Here is a 21,911-nt window from a genome sequence, read left to right as displayed (position 1 = left end):
CGGAGCAGCCGCCGCGTCTGGAGCCAAGCCCTGCCCGGGAGGCGGTCAGCCAGGCGGGCCTGGAAGACGCGCTGGAGAGCCGGGCTTGGGGCAGCCATGCCGAGGCCGGCTGGCTAGGGTCGCTGCGTGGTCTGCGGGGAGAAGGGCGCCAGGCCGCCAAGTACCGCTGTCCAGGCTGCCGGGAGAGATAGTGGCTAGCAGGGCATGCTCTGCTTATGCTCAGATGCCGCTTCGGTGAGGGGAGGGGCTTCCAGCCGCTCCCGGGGTCTGGCATTTGCAAGGGGGAGGGGAAGGGGCTTAGAGGCTCTTGAGGGTGGGAAGGGAGGGTCACGTTGGAGGGGGAACTGGACTAAGGAGGCTTGAAGTTGCTTTGCAAGAACGGGGGCGCTCGATTGATTTATGTACTATTTTCCGGCATATAAGACAACTGGGCGTATAAGACGACCCCTGACTTTTGAGAAGATTTTCATGGGTTAAAAAGTCGTCTTATACACCGGGAAATACGGTAATAATATTCATTTATCACCTTTGCATTGATTCAAATGTCTTCTTTTATTTTAGATGTATACTGAAAATGGATCATCATTGTCCTTGGTATGTTTTTTTATTCCTTGTTTTTGGTTCATAGCAAAACAAATAAGTAAGCTCTTTTATTATTGGGTATGTACAAAATGAGTTAAGAGTAGGAATAACTAGGAATAATTAGGGGAAAAGTTAGAGAGTTAACTGCTAACAGAGTCTAAATTTAACTTAGGTTGATTTTTATAAAAAACCTTAAGTTAATTTTCTCACTAGCAACAAACAGCACATTGTAGAGTCATCAACTATGACTGTCAAAATAACAGAAACGAGAGAAGCTTTATGATGCTTCAAGGATAGCTACGTTATGCTCTGAAGATGCTTTAATTAAATCACTAGTTTGTAAATGTTCTGTAAATGGTCACTCATGATTCATTAAATTAATGGAAGCTTTATTTTTAAACATAGGTAAGAGCAAGGCAAATGGTAACATTGTTAGCAGTATTTGATAAATATATATTACTGTTCTGTTTTTAGTTGTTATAGGATAACTAGAAGGAAGATGGGGATCCCAAAGTCCCGAAGGTCATCTTTGAACTTTAACCCCTTCATTGTAATGTCCCCAATAGAATGGTACAGTGGCCTAGAGATGGAGCTCTCGCCTCACAGTCAGGAGGCTGTGAGTTCGATCCTAGGTAGTGACATATATTTCTCTCTCTGGGCGTAATGAGTAATTGTCTGCTAAGAACTCAACATAAGCGTCAAGGGCATCCGGCTAGTAGATGCTCCTCTCCATTCAGTTGCCCCAACTCCACTCCGATGCAAGGGAAAAAAAATGTGATGCCCCCAATAGCTATCCTAATGCCAGTGGCATAGCGTGGGGGGTGCAGGGGGGGCCGGCCGCACCGGGCGCAACATCTGGGGGGGCGCATTAGATGCATTTTACTTTAATTACATCAGTATTTTCATAACAAACAATACATGTGCTTAGGGGGTAAGGGTTTCTTTAACTAATCTAGTGGAAGAGACTCGAGTGCTAAAATCCACGGGTTAGGGGGCGCAAATTACTTGCCTTGCCCCGGGTGCTGACAACCCACGCTACGCCACTGCCTAATGCTCAATAATTGGAAAAAGCAGCATGATTTCTTGCTGCATTGAGAAGGAAAAAAACCCAAATTATAGATATAACATAATTTTTTATACTTATAATCCTGTCCCCCCCAAATTAGAAGAATGGAAAATGGTTTGTGGTTTTATGTCAGCTGTCAATTATGTATTTTTGTTACCTTGTTCTTGAATGTTGTGTTTTTTTATTGTTAGCCACCCTGAGTCATTACGATGAGGTGGGAGGCTATATAAATTGAAGGAAATAAAATGTGCTGCAATGCAAACTTTATGCTTTTAGTAGAGTCATACTCAAAGCACCAGAGTCCTCTCATACTAAACGCATAAGAGTCTTCTCTGGAAAACAACAATCAGACAATCTGATTTTTTTTTTATTTTTTTTTAATAAAATAAACATTAAAATCAGTCTTTACTACCGTCTTCATCTTCAGGAATAATCTTGAATTCCATGTAAGTCCATAGTTGTTCTTAATTCTTTGTTGTTGTTTTTCCCTCAACCCCCCCACCCAAAAAAGGCAAAAACAAGCTAAAGAACTAGAAAATATTCTGGAAGAGTGACAAACAGCAATTCCTTTAGTTTTCTTTCTAGAAAAGGGTAACTGACTCTGATTCTTATAGCAATGTTTTGAGGATACTGGCAACCCCATTAGCAACTGTTTTTGAGACCATCTATAACATAGTTGCAGTAATCTGTTTAACCCCTGCTATAGAAGGGGGGAAAAAAGCTATTTCTTTTTCCTTTTCCAGGGTGAATAACTGCGTGGGATTTTCCAACTACAAGTTTTTTCTCCTCTTTTTATTTTATTCCCTCCTGTATTGTCTATTTGTTGCTGCTACGGTTCTTCAGTATTTCATAAAGTTTTGGACAGTAAGTTTTTTAAAATTAGAAGTTTTAAACGTAAAAAAAATACAAAAGCGTTATGCTTTCATGCGTCATAGTTTACGTAACTCATCAGTTTGAGTGAAGCAGTAAAATACTAAATAATTAAATTTTATATATAATACATGGTTTTTGGATTGCTGCAGCCGAATTTACTGTCTTGTGGATCGTACGTTTTATGTTGGCTTTTCATGCATGTTTTAAGAGAGCACATTATATATGTATGACATTCATATCAACATTGCCCTCTTCTAATTTCAAAATAAACCTGATTTTTAATCTTTATTTTGGTTGAATAGCATGACCTGGCTTCATAAGTCAGATTGTTTTTAATATTGCTTTAAACCTTTGGAATAGCAGCATTGCAGTTTTGGAAAAGAATTGCTTAACATTCATAGACTGAAGGATGTTATTTGAATGTGAATAATTTATACAGTAAGTAAGCACAAACTTTTTGTAATAAAAATAACTTGTACATGCATTTCTGCATTAAAAATATATTTTACTCAGGGTAAACCTAATCAAATCATGAGGGATGATTTATTGTTAATTTGCCTGTGATATCACACCTGTGATATCTCTGCATGATTCAGGCAAATGCAGACATTTGTAGACTAACTGATGTACAATTCATGCAGTTTCTTTTCTCTTCTTGGCATGTTGTGGTACATGTACATTAAGTAATGAAGACTTTGTACTGAGTCATAGCTGAGAAATTACAAGACAATAGGATTCTTAATGAAATTTGAAATGTTTGATTTTGAAATTTGACTTGAATTTATTTTAAGATCTTGATGCATTCCAAACTTTGAAAAAGGAATTCCCCAATTTCCATATAATGGAAAAGTGTAGTTAACCAAACCCTTCCTGGATATTGCAGCATAGCCCACTGAAATAAAAGGTGATATGTGCTAAAATAATCTTAGCATATCAATACCTTGTCTTATTAAACCATAATATGTATGTTCCTACTGAGAGAGAAGTTAATTGAGGCTGAGATTACTGATTCAACCAGCAGTCATCCTGGAGGCCACGTTTTCAACTCTAGCATTCTCTCTGACACTATTTTTTTTGTTATTAATAAATATCTAGAGAACAATGATCCTTTCTTTCTTTTTCTTTCTTTCTTTCTTTCTTTCTTTCTTTCTTTCTTTCTTTCTTTCTTTCTTTCTCTTTTCTTTTTCTTTTTTCTTTCTCCTTTTCTTTTTCTTTTTCTTTCTTTCTTTCTTTTTTTCTTTTGTCTAAGTTATAACATGGTTTCTTTTTACTGGGTTGCATGCAACCAGCCATTGTGATCCATAACTGCATATTATTATTTACTACGATGTGTTATTATTTTGTGACTTAGTGAGAAAACCATAGTAAGCCATAGTTTAGCATTGTTTGTTTATTTATGAATTTATTTTATAGGTGAGCCATGTTAATGCTTTAGTCAGCTTGGTACTTGTTATTCCACAAGGTGTTTTGTATAACTCCTTGCTGGTTTGCGTGTCTGTTTGTGTGTGTTTTGCATAATCATTTGGTGGTTGTGTGTGTGTGTGTGTGTGTGTGTGTGTGTAATTTCTCTCCATGATTTGTACTTCTAAGAGATTCCTAATTCCTTCCGTTTGCCAAATAGGAACATTTCAGCTCACTTAATTTTGTCAAAACTATGGCTAAAAATATGAATTTTAACTGTTGTAGAAAATCTATAGATATCCTGATGTACTTGGACTGCCTGCTTTCATTAGACCAAGACAACTGACCCAATAATTTGAGCAGGACAGAGCTTATCGTTAAACATAATGTGGAGTAGAGCCATAGATGCACAAGATCTGTGGCTTTTCTGGATCCATGGGCCAAGGTTGTTTTTTATGTAGCATTAATTTTGAGCAAAAATGCTCATCATATTTCCTTAACATTTCACATTAAGTATCAAATATTTTCATTTAATTTATTAGCTTATTAAATTGAGAGGAGGGGTTGTTTTTTTTTGTTTGTAAAAAATCAATAACCAGTGAATAGGGGAACAGGGATGTTATCTGATTTAGGGGACAACTTTTCTCTGATAGTACCTGTTCCCTCAATGCACACTTAACCATACATGGCAATAAGCTGTAGAAGACAGCACTTGAGCCACCTGGAGCATCATGCACAGGCTTAGCGTCATTGGAACAAGTATGCAGAACCTCAGCTGATGTCCCTGGAGAAGTGTATGGATATTCTAAAGTTCATTGAAACATATATAAGAACAATTGAAAATAAAGGAATAACCAAGAAATGAAAATGGCTGCAGAGATTGTGGCAAGGCATCAATGCCTTTGAAGACTATCCTGAACCATGATTGTTGTCTGAAGCTCTGCTTGCCTAGTGAATTTTAACCCTTTTGTGACACCTAAACAAGAGTTCTTCTCTATGCCTCATCTTTATTCAGTTTTGCTGCTTTTTTGTTCCCTCCTAGTGTAATTATATCATTATGATCCTTTTTTCTGTTTCTTCAGAAGGAGAACAGATTGAGATGGGGAATGAGAGAAAGAATGTATGTTTACTTGCATACATCTGTATAGGAAATCCAATTTATTTACCATATTTAGAGACCCTCCATCTCCCTTTTAGAGCAACTTAGTTTATTTTCTAAAGTGAATTTTTTGATAATCCGTAGGAGGTTGTATGTATGTATATATGTGTGCAACTGAGATTTGTTTCCATGATTTGTTGTTCTTCCAAAAAATATTCCTAATTCACTCTGTTTCTCAGGTGGCACATTTCAGCATTTCAATATAACTTACTCAATTATTAATTCATGTTATTGTGAAGTCTTAGTAGTCTCTGAGTTTGGTTGTTTGCTTGCAGATATTTAATTGCTTCTTTTTATGGGTTTTTTTGAATAATGTATAAATGTGGTTTATCTCTATTTATGGCTAAATTGTCTGAATGTCAAGCTTTAAGGCATTCCCTAGCATTATGGTCTGGGATGCCCCCATTTTCCCAGGTGAAACTATAATTGTCTATCCATGTTGTGAGAATAAGGTGTTTTCATCATGTCTTCTGATTGCTAGTTGATGTTTATGGATGTACTCTGTTAGTCTTCTGCGTGCTGATGCCAATTCATGTTATTAATTTTTTGTCATAGCTTTTTGTTGGAATATTGCTTCCAGCTCATATGCACACATTTAAAAAGGTTGCCATATGTACATGTATTATTGTACATGTATATCATATAAGCAGGAAGGAATTTCCAGGACTGTTTTCAACTGAAGTTGACAAGTAAGATTACAAGGTGGAGAAGCTGGACAGAGCATATGTCTTTTGTTTGTATTAATACTTCCCCCCCCCTAAATATTCTTCAAGGAAGTGAAGAAGTACAGGGACTATTTGAATTAAGGGGTCAGAAAAATCAATAAATCCTACTGTTGAAATGTTTTGATTCATATTTGGGTAACAAATTTTAGTTCAAATTATGATGAATGTAGACAGAAATTGCCAGTAAGTTTTCTTAGTTGATTTCTGTTGTAGAGGTGGTTTCAAGTTGGACTTCAGATAATAAAAATTAGAGAGAGCAATGAATAGATCTCTTAATTTTAATGGTGTGGCTTGAATATACACCATTAAAATCAATGACTCCTTTATCTCATGCAAACACAAGTTCATCTTCACGTACTCATTCAGTGAATGTAAACTATTGGCCTCTTGACATTGAATACTGCACGTTTTACACCTTGTGCACGCAAAGACCATGAATTTTCTAATAGCATTTTTACTTGTTTCTGAACGCTAGTCTTAAGGGGTTATAGCTGTTTAATAAATTGTCTTTATTTGCACAAAGCTTTGCCGCAGGAAATCTGCTGAGAATTGTCCAAAGGTAAAATGCAATTTAAGCAGTAGTCTCTGCTAGTATGTTCTTATGTACATTTATTTCTGATAGTGGGTTACAAGATTATTACACAATATTTCTAATTCTTTATAATTAGCAATATGTATTTTATTTAATGCCTGAGGGAGAAATTGTTGCTCTGAAGTGTAGCATATATTGACAGAAAATTAATGATGTTAATGTTGTCTATATTTTATTAATAAAGAAGCAATTTCAGTCCCCTGTTGTATTGTCATTGTTTAAAAGAAACATGCTGTTGAATTTTTAATATGAAGCTATTAAGCATTTAATAAGGTATTTAGTAATTTGAGCATATAAAAATTCTGCTACATTAATAAAACACTAAACTTTTCTCTCAACATATGAATCTTTAGTATATGGAAAATATTTTTAAAATCTATAAAGAATTCTCTTTTCCTTCCACCTGCTTACAGTGTACTCTGTGTTATGATACAAAGCTGTTTTGAAATGTATGAGGTATAATAATCTTGTTTGAATAGTTTAAACCTTCAAAATGTTTGCAACAAGCCTCTGCAAATAAGAGATTATTCTGGTTAGGCCATTGCTATGTCTTCAGAGTATGTGATCCCGAGTTCATACCATCTCAGGATCTCAGGATGTTTTCCTCACAGGGATTCTCTTCCCATTTCTACCTGCACACAGAAAAATAATCACTATAAAGAAAATAAAGGAAGGTCTTCCTCCCTTGAACTACATGGTGAGGAAAACCTGTTAGAAATTTGGTCTTGTTCTCCCAGCCTAGATTATGCCCTTCCTGAACCGTCAATATCAGATTCCTTGAACTCTTTGTTCACTGCCAAAAGAGTCTTCACTGAACAAAACTAGACTCGTGCTTTCTGAAGTCACTTTAATTGGGGAAGAAGGGCAGCAGCTCAAAAAATGATAGCCTCTTATTCCCCTTTTTAGGCAGTGCTTTGTGGGCTTCTTCTTTTAGGAACTGTTGTAGTATAGGCTAAAAGTGGAAAAAGCTGGCTTCCCACATCTGTAGTCAAAAATATTCATTTTTTTTATTTTAAACGTTTGTGTATCCCTTAAAGTGACTATCCATATTAATCAATAATATAACATGAACATATTATTTTTTAAAAAAATAGTAAGACAGCAAATAAAAATTATCACACAGACATGTTCCAGTTAAGAGAAAAAACAAAGTGGAGTATTTCCTTCTTTTACTTAATTTAATTAGCATATGGATCAATATTTCTCTGATTCTCTCTCAAGATTATACTGGGAGAAGGAGAAAAATGCTGCAGTGTTGCTTGTCTGCACCTAATACACAGCCATTTTCTTAACACCAAATTAATCTTTAAATTGATTTCTAGAGAAGGCATTAATCAACATTAGCTGAAATTGACATGGTTTGGAGTGTGTTGGGAATTGGAAATACCATGGGTTCTGCAAATGCAAGTGTTGTGTTGGATTGCCTCTTTTTTCAGATCTTGCCCTGCTAAATAAATATCAGCTGCAGAGATTTCCATACATATTGCAAGTAGGGTCTGAAAGTCAAGCCTTCTCTTCTATAGATAGAGTTACTTTTTCCCTTAGTGGAGTTAATCCTGAAAAATCTTCTGAGGAGTCAAGGGATTCCTGCCTTAAAATCTTGTATTTTCAAGAAGTTTCCTTACATTTCTTAAATGCATCATTCACAGGTATATTTTTAATCATTCTTTTCTTCCTTAACGAAAACATTGCTTAAATCTTTCTTATTTCATCTAGCACAACAACTATTCCCTTATTAATCATTAATTAATCCATCTTGCAAATTTTTCAGCTCTTCTTCCTTAATGTCAAATTTAACAAGATGAATTTGAACAATATTTGTTTTCCTCCTGATTTGACTGGTTGGCAGTCAGTTCTTAACCTTTCCAGTTCAATGACTTTTGTCTATTAGTTGTGAAAGTTATGACCACAAAGAAATACATTGTATGTTGTCAAATTCTCATACAAGTAGTGTTGGTTGCTATACATGAATTCATATTATTTATTTTAATTCAGAATAAAATCTTTATAAAAAAATAGCATTTGAACAGGAAATCGATGAAAATGCATTAATAGAGTTCTTTTCTTTTTCTTCTCAGAACGAACTACCAGACACCCGTGCAAAATTCCATGTTCTTTTCCTTTTCTTCGTGGCTGCTATGTTCTTCATCAGCATACTGTCATTGTTTAGTTACCACTGCTGGCTGGTTGGTAAAAACAGATCAACAATTGGTTAGTAAATTACACGGATTCTTATTATTATTTCCAGTGCTTTTTTTGTAAAAGAAAAAGGTGCCGGAACTCACACATGTCATACAACCCGCCTTGCCTACCCTATAAGGTTCCATCCAAAAAAGGTGCTGGAACTCCGTTCTGAGCGTTCTATGAGAAAAAAAGCCCTGATTATTTCTGTTATTCTTTAGTTCCTACTCCATCCATTGACCAAGCAGCTCAAGGTTCTTCAACTCATTCTCACAATAATTCTGTGAGCTACGAATATGTTGAAAATTGTATCTGACCCAAGGTTACCCTGTAAGTTTAATATCTGATCATATTTGCATATAACTAGGCCCAAGTAAGTTTCTTTAGATTTTACAATCTTCTGTCAGCAAAGGTCAGGTTCCTGTTTCTTTTCTTATCAAAGTAAACTTAACATAGCTAATAAAATGAATAAAGGAAATGGGAATCAGGATGATAGGATTTATTTCCAGCTATAGAAACTTTTGGGGAAAGAAAATATCTCCCTACTGATGCCAGGCCACAATCTCTTTGTTATATACCAAGCATGTCAAACTCCCAGCCCATGGGCCGGATGCATCATGCCAAAACCGTGCCCACCCCATATGCCAGCAATGGGGGAAAAGTTCTGATACGTCGTGCGATGTTACGTGACATCGTGAGTTTGACATGCCTGTTATATATTATACACCGAGTGTATAGGGAAATAAATAAGAATTTCTGTATATTCTGAGCTTAACCGCGGATGCTTCTAGATTACACAAAATGAAAATTATAACAAAGTATCTTATTCTATATGAAGAAAGTAATAATAATTGCAAAGGATTTGGAAGGAAAATGGTGTTTTTTAATTGCTGACCAAAATAAATATTGTACAATCTTGTTTAGCTAGCTAGACAAATGATAGCATTATAAAATATTAGTTCCTTCTCTTGTTCTTTTTTTTTAGTTTTTATAATGGTCTGATCAAAAGAAAAAAAATGATGTTGTATGTTTGTATCTGAAACAGTTTTTCTCAAATATAGTTTAAGAGCTGTAACATGTTTTACAGCCTTGCAAATCACATTATTTTCATGAGAGATGACTCAGTCTAAATGATGCTTTATTCTGTTTATTCTGTTATTCTTAATATTTCGCCTTGGAAGACATTTTCACTTTCCTAAATTGATTAATTTATTTTCTTTTATGTGTGATATAGAAGCTTTCCGGGCACCAATGTTTCGAAATGGGCCTGACAAAAATGGCTTCTCTCTTGGATGTCAAAAAAACCTAAGAGAGGTTTTTGGAGATGAAAAAAAATACTGGCTGCTCCCTATTTTTACAAGGTACTGTCATTTATATATTTTACTTCTAAATTCTAAATTTTAGTTATAGAGTTCAGAAGTATATAAATCTTTAAATATTAATCTTATACTGCTATATATTCTGGACTGTTACCAGAATTAAAGATTGATATAGCATTTTAAATTAACACACTTACTGATATTAAACCAAAATGGTGGCTTATGATTACTCTTAGCCATGCAGGTAATCCTTGTATTATGACCACTTGTTCAGTGACCATTCAAAATTACAACAGCACTGAATGAAGGGGATTTACTACCATTTTTACTACCACTGTAGCATCCCTGTGATCACATGATCGCAATCCAAGCATCCAGTGCCTGGCCTCTGATTACAATGTTGCAGTGAGCCACGGTCAGGTGATCACAATTTCCTACATTTCCTGCCAGATTCCTACAAACAGAGTCAATGGAGAAACAGGCAGAAGTTGGAAGTTGCTCCTGCTCCTGACATACACCATAGTGTTGGCCCACAGGACGCATCTACCCTCCTGCACTCAGCAGCACTTGCCTTCAGGGTTCCCCACCCTCTGCAGTTGCGCACTCACTCATGTTCTAAGCAGGGTACCTTTTTCACAGCACCGCACACCTTCCTACACTTCAGAGTAATCACTTGCAGCACTCTAGCATCCATACAGTAACTAGCCTGCTTGTGTGGAACTCTCATCTCTTTCTATTTAACAACCCACACAGATTGCTGTTGATAGGCAATGTGATCGTGTGACATTGCACCTTACAACTGCATCACTTAAGCAACAAAAATTCTGGTCCTAATTGCAGTCGTAACCTGAGGACTGCCTGTATTATAATTAGTGCATAGTGAAGTTGACATCCACTTCTTAAATATTCTGAGTAGTTCATTAAACTTCAAACACTATTTTTTGCTGAATTAGTCTTACCTTTTAATCATACAAAGCACTGACAATAACGTAGGTACTTTAGTTGCTGCTAGTGCATATAGACCAGTGAATTCAAAAGGTGTTTATTAAATATACTACCTTGTTGTAATTTTGAACAGCCCAAATTCCTTTTCAAGAATTCAAGTGTTAATACCTCTGCTTGCTCATGGCTTCCAAAATCCCCAAAAATATTCAAACACAGATTTCAAAGTAATTTATACCAGAGTATAAGTCTGCCATGTGAGTAAGGTTTAAAATTAATGCTTCCCTTTAATTTCTTCCAAATATGCCATGCCAACTTGAATACAGAAAATGGAAGGAAACTACTTTGAAATGGATCCTGCCATGGTTATCAGAGGAATTCTAACGAATCATTTGTTGAGATGGATAGCCATAGAAATAAAATAAAAAATAGTAAAATAACTTTCTAATTATGGCCATAATAATTTTAAACTTGATTCCTTGCATTCTATAAAGACACTGAAGACAGAATACATGGACAGTGATTAAGCTGAAATCAAGAAATTAAAACAGCTTCCCTTTTTTATCACTTAATAGCCATTGTTTAAATTATTTATACAAAAAAAACTAGGGATTTGTTCTTCCCATAAAACATTTTGTTAATCTCTTGAGAGAGAGAGAGAGATTCATAGAGTCAAATATTAGTATTTGTGCAGTTATTTCTTAGAAATTCAGCATAGAAATACCTTGTTTATTTACTAAAGTCTACTGTTTGCAAATTTTACCAAATTAAGTTAAAAATAAAAATGTTATTTTGGATATGAAGTTATAATGGAAGAATCTTTGCTAACATACTTGGAAAAACATTGCCATTATAGATAATGCTATTGTACTTGATGAAGTCAGTAGTCCAATTAACCAGTTACAATTTCTTTTGATTGACAATGCACCATCAAGTAATTTTCAACTCCTAGTGAACACATACATAGATTTCCTCCATGAATAATTTTTAGCAATATCTAAAAGCCTTTATTAAAAAAATTGTTAAGTGGTTCAGAATTGTTTGGTCCAGAAAGTTAAACAGTGAAAAACTTAGTGTACTCTGGAATTACATAGACTGCACTAGGAATGTACTGATAAGATTGCAAGAATGTACTGTTCAGACATTCCTGATCTGAAAAGCAGCTTGGGAACATTCCATTTTTTTAGATGCCATCTTTTGACATTTGCAGACAAATTATTAATATCAAATAATCGTTAATGTTCTCAAGCTACATGCAACTACAATAAACTCTTTCTTGCCACAGGTACAATACTTGGTGCTGGATATGATATGTTCATGGTCTATGTACCACTCTTCCACTTAATGTGATGTTTAAAAACTTAAGTTGTATATATGTTTCTGTTGTGTGTATTCAGCAAGCTAATGAAATATTTGTTCTGTCTTGCTTATTATACTGTGCAGCTTAGGAGATGGTTGCAACTTTCCAACACGCCTCGTGATTATGGATCCTGAGCAGCTCGCTGTCTCAAGCCAAAATGAAACTGTTAAAAGGTGTGTGCAATGCTTTCTACATAGGTACACAGAAGTCTGCTGTTGCACACACAGGTGACAATTTTTATCTTATCACCGAATTGTTTCAAACCTAGTTTCAATGAGAATATGCAAGAGAGTTAATGCGTAGTGTAACATATGTGAAGACGCCTGGCATGGAACTCTCAGTTTGCTTTCCCAGCATCATCCCTTTGTCTGAAACAGCATATTGGAATATTGGATTGCCGCCTGGCACCATTGCAAAACCAAATTCATCTGAGTCATGAAGTTCAAGTCTAAGTGCAAGAGTGATGATGTCTGTGACCAGATTGTGCAGAATTCTCTTTTGTCAAACAATGTGTGGTTATCAGCCCTTTAAGGTAGACCAGACTAGGAAACCACAGTAATAAATGTTAATACTACTTTTATTGTAAAATTACTGTAACAAAATCATGCAAGTCTGACTGTATTCCCTCACTCCCCCTTTCCTTTATCTTAGTGAGAATCTTCTCTGAGATGCTTTCTCAAACTACGTTTCTGGTCCAGACTCAGATTTATTTTATTTGACCATTGCCTTTGTTGCAGTTGTTCCTCTTGCTTCTCAAGGTTATTCTTTCTTCCCAATATACATCTATTTGATATTTGTCAGATATTACTAGTATTGAGAACACCATATTCCAAATCAGGTATTCCAAACAAGGTTTTAAATTTCTGGTTGCAGTAGAGAGGTCAAGGTCTGCCTCCAAGAAAGCCAGGACTTGGGCAGTGGAAACTGATAATAAAAACTTCCTTTTTTTCTAACCTTTCTGTAAAAGGATTGTCACATCAACATATGTGCGAACAGTGAAAACTGGGGGGGAGGGTGTCTGGTTGTAGGTGAAGATGTTCAAAGCTGCAGCCTGACTAGATGTTCATGACTGGATAATGAAAAGCAGCTAGAGTTTTAAGATGGAATATTACCTGAGGAAATCACTATAGAAGCTTGAAAAGTGTCATTCCATTGAGAGGCCAGCAGTTCAAGAACTGTAGCAGCACCTATCACACCACCTCGGGGAATTATGCAAGAGAACTGAGGGTATTCATTGTTACGGGTTGGTGGCTTAACTCCTCTTGCCCTTGTGTGCCAGAGGTCCTCAGAGAAATCTAGCACTGATTTTGTTTGGCTATGCAAAAGGTTCCCAAGAAGGTACCTAAAAAGCAAAAGAAAGGAAAAGTAGGTTTAAAAAAGTCAAAATGAGCAAAAAAAAATCTTACGATTTTTGAGATGGATGGAAGAGCTTGTGTAGTTATACATGTTCTCCAAAACAAGGAGAGCTTCAAAATAGCCATCTCCTGCAACAGGAACCAGTCCTCTTGTCCCTGCCTCTACCACGGGGAAATAGGATTATCTTTTATCTCAAGCTAATGGCACCATTTCAGCAGTAAAGAGAAACTGCTGTTGATCCTCCACTTTCCCAGAGCTGAAGTTTGCAGATGCTGTTTATCATTGGCTGGGCCAGTGCTACAGAACCGTCTCCAGAGGATCAGAAGTGACCCCCTCCCCACTTCCAGCTGATGGCTACCTGCAAGATATTAAAAACAGAAGTAGGCCAAAGTGCCTATGTTCAATGGTATGTGCAAATGGCCATGGGAGGCAGGGAGAAGAGCCACAGCCAGGGGAATGGTCAGACAAGAGGCAGCTAAGCCCACAAAAGGAATGTGGGTGTGGTAAATGTCTTAGAAGGAACATTCCCTAGTTTCTTGGGTTGTAAATGCAGGGGGGGGATGTGCTTTCAAATTTGCAAGATCCTATTAATGTAATCTTACAATAAAATAGAATTGATCTATCTGGTTACATTTCTGGACTAGGCTGACATTATATGGGATATCTCAATTTTGTTCTATTGATTGTATTCCTTTTTTATTTTTTTAGCTTTATTTTTATCTTTATTATAATTGTACATTAAATTTCTTGCTGATTGGCAGATTAAATAAATAAATAAATGGTGTATTGGAAACTCTTATTCAGTCAAATTGTTTTTACTGAAAATGTGCAGAAAAAACCACTTTTCCTCGACTTTGTATTTCATTGTTCTCTGAAGTTTGCTGAGCCCTACATTGGATTCTTGCCACCTGTTTTTGATGTGCATGTAGAGAAATTAGAAACAAAAGGTTTCTAGCTGCTTTATTTCAGAATTTGAAAGTAGCATTTTTAAGCCATTGAGTCCAACAAATACCCAAATTAAAAAATCCCTGACAGGTAGCCTCTGAACACCTTTAGCTATTTGCTGGAGGAACAGTTTCCAAGATTGCTTTTAACAGAAGTTAGTAATCCTGCTTGGCAAAATAAAGCAACAGTGTTCAAGGTGTCTGGGTATTATATTTATGATCATTTAAAAAAAATAAATTTTGCTTGTGGGTCTTTCTTATAAATTTAGAGTTGTTTTTAGACTAAACATGAATATTATACAGTAGTTACGGCTACAAATCTGAGCTTTGAAAATCTGATTATATGACAGCAGCAATTCTTAAAAAAGAAAAGTCTAAAATCATTCAAGACTTGCAGCCCAGACCTGTTGGATTATAGGAGTACAAAATTAGAAGCAACAGGATGAAATTCTAAACATATTTCATGAAGAGTTGCAAGAGTGAACTTTTGTGGGAATCCATTCTCTCTAACAGAAATTTTATTTTTCAGCTCTTCTACTAGTCAGCCATTTCCTACTAGGCCACTCAGTGAATCTCAAAATCGATTGCTCGCCGGTGATAACCAGTGGGTAGAGGTCAGCTCAGAAGATGAAGCTGTTAAATCAGGTATGCATAATGAAGGTAGCTTGTTACAGGGCAGGATTTCACAATTCCTTAATTTTTCTAAATCTATTTTTATTTTATTAAAAAAAAGTTAAAATACAAAGTACCCCAAAAAGAAAAAAAAACAAGACATTAAAAAGAAAAAGGTGCATTAAAAAGACTAACACATATACACATATTATCCTCCCTAGTTGAATGCTCATTAATATATTACAACTATATTAGTTTCCCAACCCTTGTGAAATAGGCCCAAAGAATTTTAAACTACTAATTCCATTTACAAGTTGTTAACCTGTCATCTGTATGCAATATTAATAACAAAATACTGTATTTAACAGGAAAAACAGTAATAATAAAAAAGACAAAATTCCAAAACCCTTGTGTTAATGAACTGTTATTGTAATCAACTTCTTAACTATTCCAAATCATTCCAAAAATTAACTCTGATTGATCCAATCTTAATACCATCCCTTATCAACTATTGTCTGATTAAATACAATAAGTCCAATCTCTAAAGCCAGTCTGTCTTCCCAAAAATGTTCAGATGAAATGGTTCCTTAGTTAAATGTGATAAATACATTTCCCAACCTCCTTCATTCCGCTTAAAAAAGACCAATTTACAAGTTATCCACCCAGACCATTTTCTACTGTTATTGAGGCATATGGGGTCAACTCTGTTATTCCTAATTCTGAGTTCGTACTTCTTCCCAGCAAATCTCCTGCTTTGAAATCATATTCCTTCTGTGGGTTTAATTTATTTACAGTCACTTACCTCTGGATGTTTTCCACTGTCATTATGAGTTAAAACTTTTTTTAAAAAAGCTTTCAGCTAAGAATTGCATGTTGCCAAGCAGTCCTTTCTCGAGTGTCACCCTCCTTCCCTTGTCTATAATCCAGTTCATTGTTGTTCAATGTGGTAGGAAAGACTTCTTCAGAGCAGAACAGGAAAAAAAGAGAAAAGAACAGTATATTAAAAAAGATTCAGAAAAATAAACTCCAAACTTCATAAAATACAAAATCCCTGTAGTGAACATCCAATAAAAATGTAAATCAAGTAAAAGCATTTTCACTATGCAAAGAAAGGCCATGTTTCCTTATGGAAAAGCTGAAGTTAATGAAAACAGCCAAATAGATCAAAGGGGGGGAAAAACAAGAAGAGATAAAATCCAGCAGGGGGTTGAAATAAATCAGCATTCAGCAAGCCAGTTAACTTTTTAAGATAAAAAACAAAGCAAAGTGAAGTTAAAACCCAGGCTTGCTTATGAGAACTGTGTGCTGATAGGAAAAGTTGGATAAAAGACCAATGCCTTTCTGGCTGCGCCCACAGGGAACTGCAATCTTCAAGATTCCCTCCTCCTAGGTGGGTCCACAGCCATCCAAAAGCCATCTTGGCTCATTCCTAAGTGCCCCCATTTAAATCCAGGGACCAGCACTGCCAAAGAACCTGCTTTGGCAACAAAAACTGCAGATCATCAGCAGGAGTGAAAACTCTTCCTACTGGGCAGCAGCCGTCTGGGAGAAGGATTTGACCATTCCTGTTGATGACAAATATCTGGAGAGGATCTGTCAAATTTATATGGCTGCCCATCTCATAAAAAAAAATTCTCAGAAGCATACTACAATTAAAACAATAAATACATAAAAAGTCATTATTTAAAAAATAAAACAGCCACTATTAAAATAATTAAAATACCTGGCAGAGGAGACAGTGAATATCAGCCAAGAAAGCACAAATGAGTAGTAATTGTGTCCTCCTTTGTTTCCTATGTGTAAATCCTCTAAAACAGACTCATCTTTTTCTTTTTCAGGTGTAAAAAAACATATTATAGTTTCATTGGAGAGCTGATCTTATCTCAGTATCCATTTCTTTCAGAGAAGGAAAAATGGTAAGAAAATATATACTCAGAAAAGTCAATAATATGACTGATTCCAAAATCTTTTATGTAAAGAGGAAAGAAAACATGGACCACACCATATAGGCTGACCTTGAGTAGCACTTAATAATAAAATATATTCTGCTTACTTTGTATATTTTTATGTTAGCTTATTTTTAAAACCACAACCCACAAGGTTACTATATTAAGCATTAATTTAATTTGAGCTGCTTCCAAATTTAGCAGTTTTTAATTCTGTTCTTCAAAAGAAATGAATATAAGTGTATGAAATAGGGCCAAATACTGCTTTAAATCCACATTTGTCTGAAATACAGAAAAAATATTTCCAGTATTGATACTAAACATCTCATGGTGGAACTTTTCCCAAAACATACAGATTTCATCAAGTTGCAGGCTAAATTCAAAAGACAGATAAAAAACCTCCAGAGAAAATGGAAGATTTGCAAAGCATTGACAGAGTAGAAACCTCTTCTACATAAAAAATAATAATTTGTAAAGCAACAGTTAGATTGGCAAGAACAAGCTGATTCAGCAAAACAAGTGGCAGCCCAGGTTTCATAAGTGCTTTAGTATCTTTTCTGGAAAGTTTTTCTTATATCCAGCAGTTCATAGCAGAGAAATCAGTTTTCGGTGCAGAATTAACCATGGTTTTTTACTTGCCTTTACTTATCTTTATTCAATACAGTACTTACACAGTTTGTTTTCCAAATAGATTTCTACAATACATTTGTGCTTGGATGTTATTTTTTTAAGGAAGACACCAATAAATCAATGGAACAATTCCAGCATGTTAACAAGATATGGAGAATGAGTTTGTTGATGGTATCCAGTGGATGCTTATAAGCACTTCCAGTGCAGAAAGTCAGATGCCTTAAGATTCATGATGTGCATTTTTGCAACATGGACATAAGCTATTACAAGGGCCAAATTCTCAAATGCCCTGCAAGGGTCCGCAAGACTTAGAAGTGCAGAAACTATGCATTCCAGCTGCACTGTGGTAGTGACTGATTCTGCAAACTTCATGTGTGAAGCAATGCCATGCTGGTGTCATTACTTTCATAACAGTTCTGTGGGTAGGAAAGGGTAGTAATACAGTTTACTATAGCATTTCACCATTAAAATTCCACAATATATGTGGCTCAATCATCATCTGGTGGGCTACTGGTATTTGGTACTTTTTTGTCCCCCCTCCCCCCAATAACCATCATGAGTTAACCAGTAGAAATGGTAGAGGTGTTGTGAAGCAGCCAATCGAAAACTCTGACTTTCTAACTTTCTCTGATAATTGAAGCCCTTTTCTTTCAGACCTGATTTGTTGCAATACAGTATTAAAGGAGCAAGGTTTCTTCTCAGCTCACTAGCAATCTGAAGCACTAATTGAGAAAATTATTTCCCTGAGCAATGTTTGTCATTATTTTTAAGAAACCTTAATATTTTAATTTCTTGAAACATGGAAAAGTGATGTTCTCCCTCCCTGTTTCAGAATATTTAATAATTGTCAATTTTATTTGTAAGCATTTTTGGCCGATATCCCCAATATACATATTCTTTCTGAAGTCTGCAGGTTATTCAGCCATGAACAGAAATCATTCTTTTTCTTTCTGTTCTTGCTTTTTTAAATTAGAAAATAAGCTGGTATGAAGGTGTTGTTGTGGGACTGGATTTCATAACTCTCTGCACTAGGAACATTGAGTGAACTAGGGTAAGAGGACCTTGTTCACAGCCATTGTTCAAATTCCCCATCTTTTCTATCTCTCTCTGATCCTGGATCCAGTCCTGTCTTTTAACAATAAGTATTGATGTATAATTTCAGCGCAACAGTAAATGCTTAATCTGTTAGAAGGCAGCAAGACATTGGATGCCTGACTCTGACAAAAACTGCATGCACGCATTTCCTTTCCCACAAATCATCAATCCTCCAAGCAATGTTCTGATTATTGTGACCCTTAACAATGTTGGCAGATTTAGATGTTCAACTCCTGCAATTCTGGGAGCCGGTGTTCACATATTAAAGTTTCTAAGGTTGAGAAAGATTTTGAAGAAGTCATAATATTTTTTTTAAAAAAAAAACTGATTTCGAGTATTTTAAACAACAGGAACTAGAATAAAATGCAAAATATATGTATATTTGGCTTTTCCAAATTAATTTCTAAAATGAGAAGAAATAAAATACACTGTGCAGTTTTTGTGACTCAGTGCTGCATCCTATCTTTACAGCTCAAGTTAGGCTCAAGTTCTCACTGCCCTCTTGGTCAGATCATGTGGTTCAGTGCTATGAAGTAATGCTATCTAGTACATCTAGATGTAGGGAGGAGAAAATTAAAAGGAAGTCAGACTGTTAAAGAGTACCGTACAAATTCTGCAAATCTACTACAAGCTACAGCAAATACATTATCCCTTCAATTATTTGGTACATAGGAAAGATCAGTTATTGCAAGCTAATTGTAATGATATGGGAAGGATCCTGGGAGACAGGAGAAGAGCCACAGCCGGGGGAACAGTTGGATAAACAGCAACCTAGGCCATGGAAGCAGTGTGGATGTGGCAGTCTCAGAAGGGACCCTCTGTAGTTTCTTGAACCTTAAAGACGACAAGGGAGAAATATATTTTGCAAGCCTGATGTCATCTTTATGAGGTTTACATTTAGCTCATCCGAGTGTGCTTTCCTTCCTGGGCTATCTTGCAATGCTGACATCCATCTTGCAGCTCTAAAAGTGTATGTCTCTGCTGTTGCCATTTTCCTCCAGGAAACTAGGAAGGGTCCATAGGCTAAGCTGGCTTTTGTCCAACCATTTCCCTGGCTGTGGCTCTTCCCATCTCCCAAAGTCATTCCCATGTACCGTTACACCAATAACTTGACTACAGCAAATGTTTTCTTGAAAGACAAATAAAAATTCAACTGCATCAGTAAAAATGGATAACAGGGTTCTCTTAGTAAAGTATATATAGAAATAAAAGCTCTTTGCGCTTATTTGTTTGGCATCTATAGATTTCTAGTAATAATTAGGAGTAAATTTAAAACTATGTTGGCAATATTATTGCAGTCATTAAGCCACTGAAAAAATTCCAAGTGACTAGTGAAACCAACTATACGTTGGATCAGAAACAAAAGTGTTTATAATACTGAACTGTAACTAACAGGTAGATATCCTATTAAATTATACCAAAGAGTATGATAATTCATGCCAATTGTATTGGAAGATGTGTAGATTTTATTTAAGTGCTTTATCAAGGCGTTTTGCTAATTAACGTGTAATGGTATAATTAAAAACATTTTATGTACATTCATTTTGGAGAATTATAGCTTGCATATTGTAAGCATAGATTCTTGGTTGCCTTAGGAAGTCCCTTCCCAATTATTGTTAGTTCTACAAACACAAGACTTGATTTACTGGCTGCTATTATAAATTAGATTTTATGCTGCAGTTTTAAATATTTTCTAGTAATTACAATTTCTTATTCCAAGGAATTTTAATTAATAGAAAAGGCTTAAAACCACTTGATTAAACAGATCTCTGGCATCCTGTGTTGGAGAAATGTCCTAGCAGTTGTTATTTTTGTAATTTTCTATTAATGTAGCGGCACGGTCCAAGCAGTGTAAATGACACTATTTACAATATACAATTTCATTTAGATCATAGCTTCCAAAAATGTATCTTATACACCTGTATTATAAAAGCAGGTTCAGTCTTAAAATCCAATGTGTATTTTCCAGATTATACTTGAAAATTGTAATACAATGAGACTGTCCATGTTTACAAAATAAATTACTGAAAATGTCTTTTGGAAGATTGAATAGCAATTAATGGCTCATACTTTGATCATAAATTGAGATAGCATTTTTGTTTCCTGGTACCAAAGAACTGATAAACTATTAGACATCTTATATTCTACTGCAATCCTAATAACTCCCAGGATTCTAAAATTAATGAAGAAAGCTTCAGAAAGTGGTTTAAGGATTGTGGTCTTTTACCTTAATCCTAAATATATTTACCTGGAAGCTCTACTTATTTTGTGAACATAACTATATGGCTGATGACTGTACATTATAGGGTATTACAGACGTGCTATCCACTATGTCGTTTCCCCCCCCCCCAGTATAAATTAATGGCCATAAGAACGGCATTCAGTTTGGCTAAAATTGCCACCTGTGCTATATACCAGTGGATACATCAGATATATTGCACTGTTATTATGACAAAGTGTATGCAGATATTTTACTTATAGATCTGTTGTAGTAGTAGGCTTGCAACTATTCAAATCTAAAATGCTATGAGGATACTTAAGAGGATACATAATGTGAATGATGCATCTGTTCTTTATGTTGCAGATAGTATTCCTATGCACAGAAAAAGCATATTGCCACTAATAATTTAATAAAGACTTTTTAAATGGGCTTTTATAAATGAACTATATAAGAGATCACTTTGCCTGAATTTTTCCTATTTTTAACTGCACCTTGTAATATCTTCATGTATATTTTCCACCAGTGTAATTAATTTTCAATCATGTTTGACTTTTGTATATCAAAGTAGAGATCATGTCTTAATTATAACTGTTTTTAAAAAGCATAATCTTTAAGCCCTTCTTTGCCAAATGGATGATATATTAATGTGTTGACATAATGAATGCATAAGAAAATAAACAACATGGGAACAGGCTTTCTGCTATATTTTGATTTATTTACTTTGTATTATCATAGAGTAGGGACATAAAAAAGAGGAAAGGCAAAGTGCATTTAGCCTCTATTGAAATGGAAAATGTCTCAGCCATTTTAGCACTGGGGATTCTTAAAAGCAAATCTCTTCCACTTCTTAATTCAATTAAGACAACACTCATTAATTGTTGATTAAAATCTTAAAATTATTTGGTGT

At 35.4% G+C, this 21,911-nt stretch overlaps 2 protein-coding genes across 6 annotated transcripts in view; one reads left to right on the top strand and one right to left on the bottom strand.

Moving 5' to 3' along the window:
• Window positions 1-21,697, top strand: part of ZDHHC20 (zDHHC palmitoyltransferase 20) — a 55,967-nt gene extending 34,270 nt beyond the window's left edge. Inside the window, exons 6-13 of one of the 4 annotated variants that reach the window (XR_014026327.1) lie at window positions 562-594; window positions 2,392-2,512; window positions 8,477-8,609; window positions 9,814-9,940; window positions 12,284-12,373; window positions 13,811-13,962; window positions 15,030-15,145; window positions 16,951-21,697. Coding sequence is in view for 2 of the 4 variants with exons in the window: in XM_081326919.1 (XP_081183045.1) it covers window positions 562-594; window positions 2,392-2,512; window positions 8,477-8,609; window positions 9,814-9,940; window positions 12,284-12,373; window positions 15,030-15,237 (712 nt within the window). In the remaining 2 variants the exon portion in view is untranslated. Of the gene's footprint in view, window positions 1-561; window positions 595-2,391; window positions 2,513-8,476; window positions 8,610-9,813; window positions 9,941-12,283; window positions 12,374-13,810; window positions 15,903-16,950 lie in introns of those variants that run through there. The other 3 variants (XM_081326920.1, XR_014026328.1, XM_081326919.1) reach the window with 3 other exon arrangements.
• Window positions 3,630-16,976, bottom strand: LOC308667602 (uncharacterized protein). Of its 2 annotated transcripts, XM_081326923.1 has the most exons (5): window positions 16,836-16,976; window positions 15,915-16,071; window positions 13,313-13,542; window positions 8,698-8,759; window positions 3,630-8,577 (listed from the first exon to the last, which is right to left on the bottom strand). In XM_081326923.1, the coding sequence occupies exons 2-4, from the start codon at window positions 15,935-15,937 to the stop codon at window positions 8,707-8,709; spliced, it is 306 nt and encodes a 101-aa protein (XP_081183049.1). In that variant the 5' UTR covers window positions 15,938-16,071; window positions 16,836-16,976; the 3' UTR covers window positions 3,630-8,577; window positions 8,698-8,706. The 2 variants fall into 2 exon arrangements, with proteins under 2 accessions (XP_081183049.1, XP_081183050.1); XM_081326924.1 differs by lacking the exon at window positions 8,698-8,759 and having other exon boundaries at window positions 3,630-8,581; window positions 15,915-16,931.
• Window positions 21,698-21,911: the final 214 nt, after the last annotated feature.

The sequence above is a fragment of the Vipera berus genome (assembly GCF_964194415.1).
Source record: "Vipera berus genome assembly, chromosome: 4".
In the NCBI taxonomy this organism is placed as follows: Eukaryota; Metazoa; Chordata; class Lepidosauria; order Squamata; family Viperidae; genus Vipera; species Vipera berus.
This window is presented reverse-complemented; position numbering and strand designations above follow the sequence as displayed.

Coding starts and splice junctions, on each gene's coding strand:
- LOC308667602 (XM_081326923.1), bottom strand. CDS start 15,937: ATGACAGTGGAAAACATCCAGAG. Junction 13,543..15,914: donor ACAGTGGAAAACATCCAGAG/GTAAGTGACTGT, acceptor TTTGCTTTTTAG/GTACCTTCTTGGGAACCTTT. Junction 8,760..13,312: donor TTCTATAGTGATTTCCTCAG/GTAATATTCCAT, acceptor TTTTTCTCATAG/AACGCTCAGAACGGAGTTCC.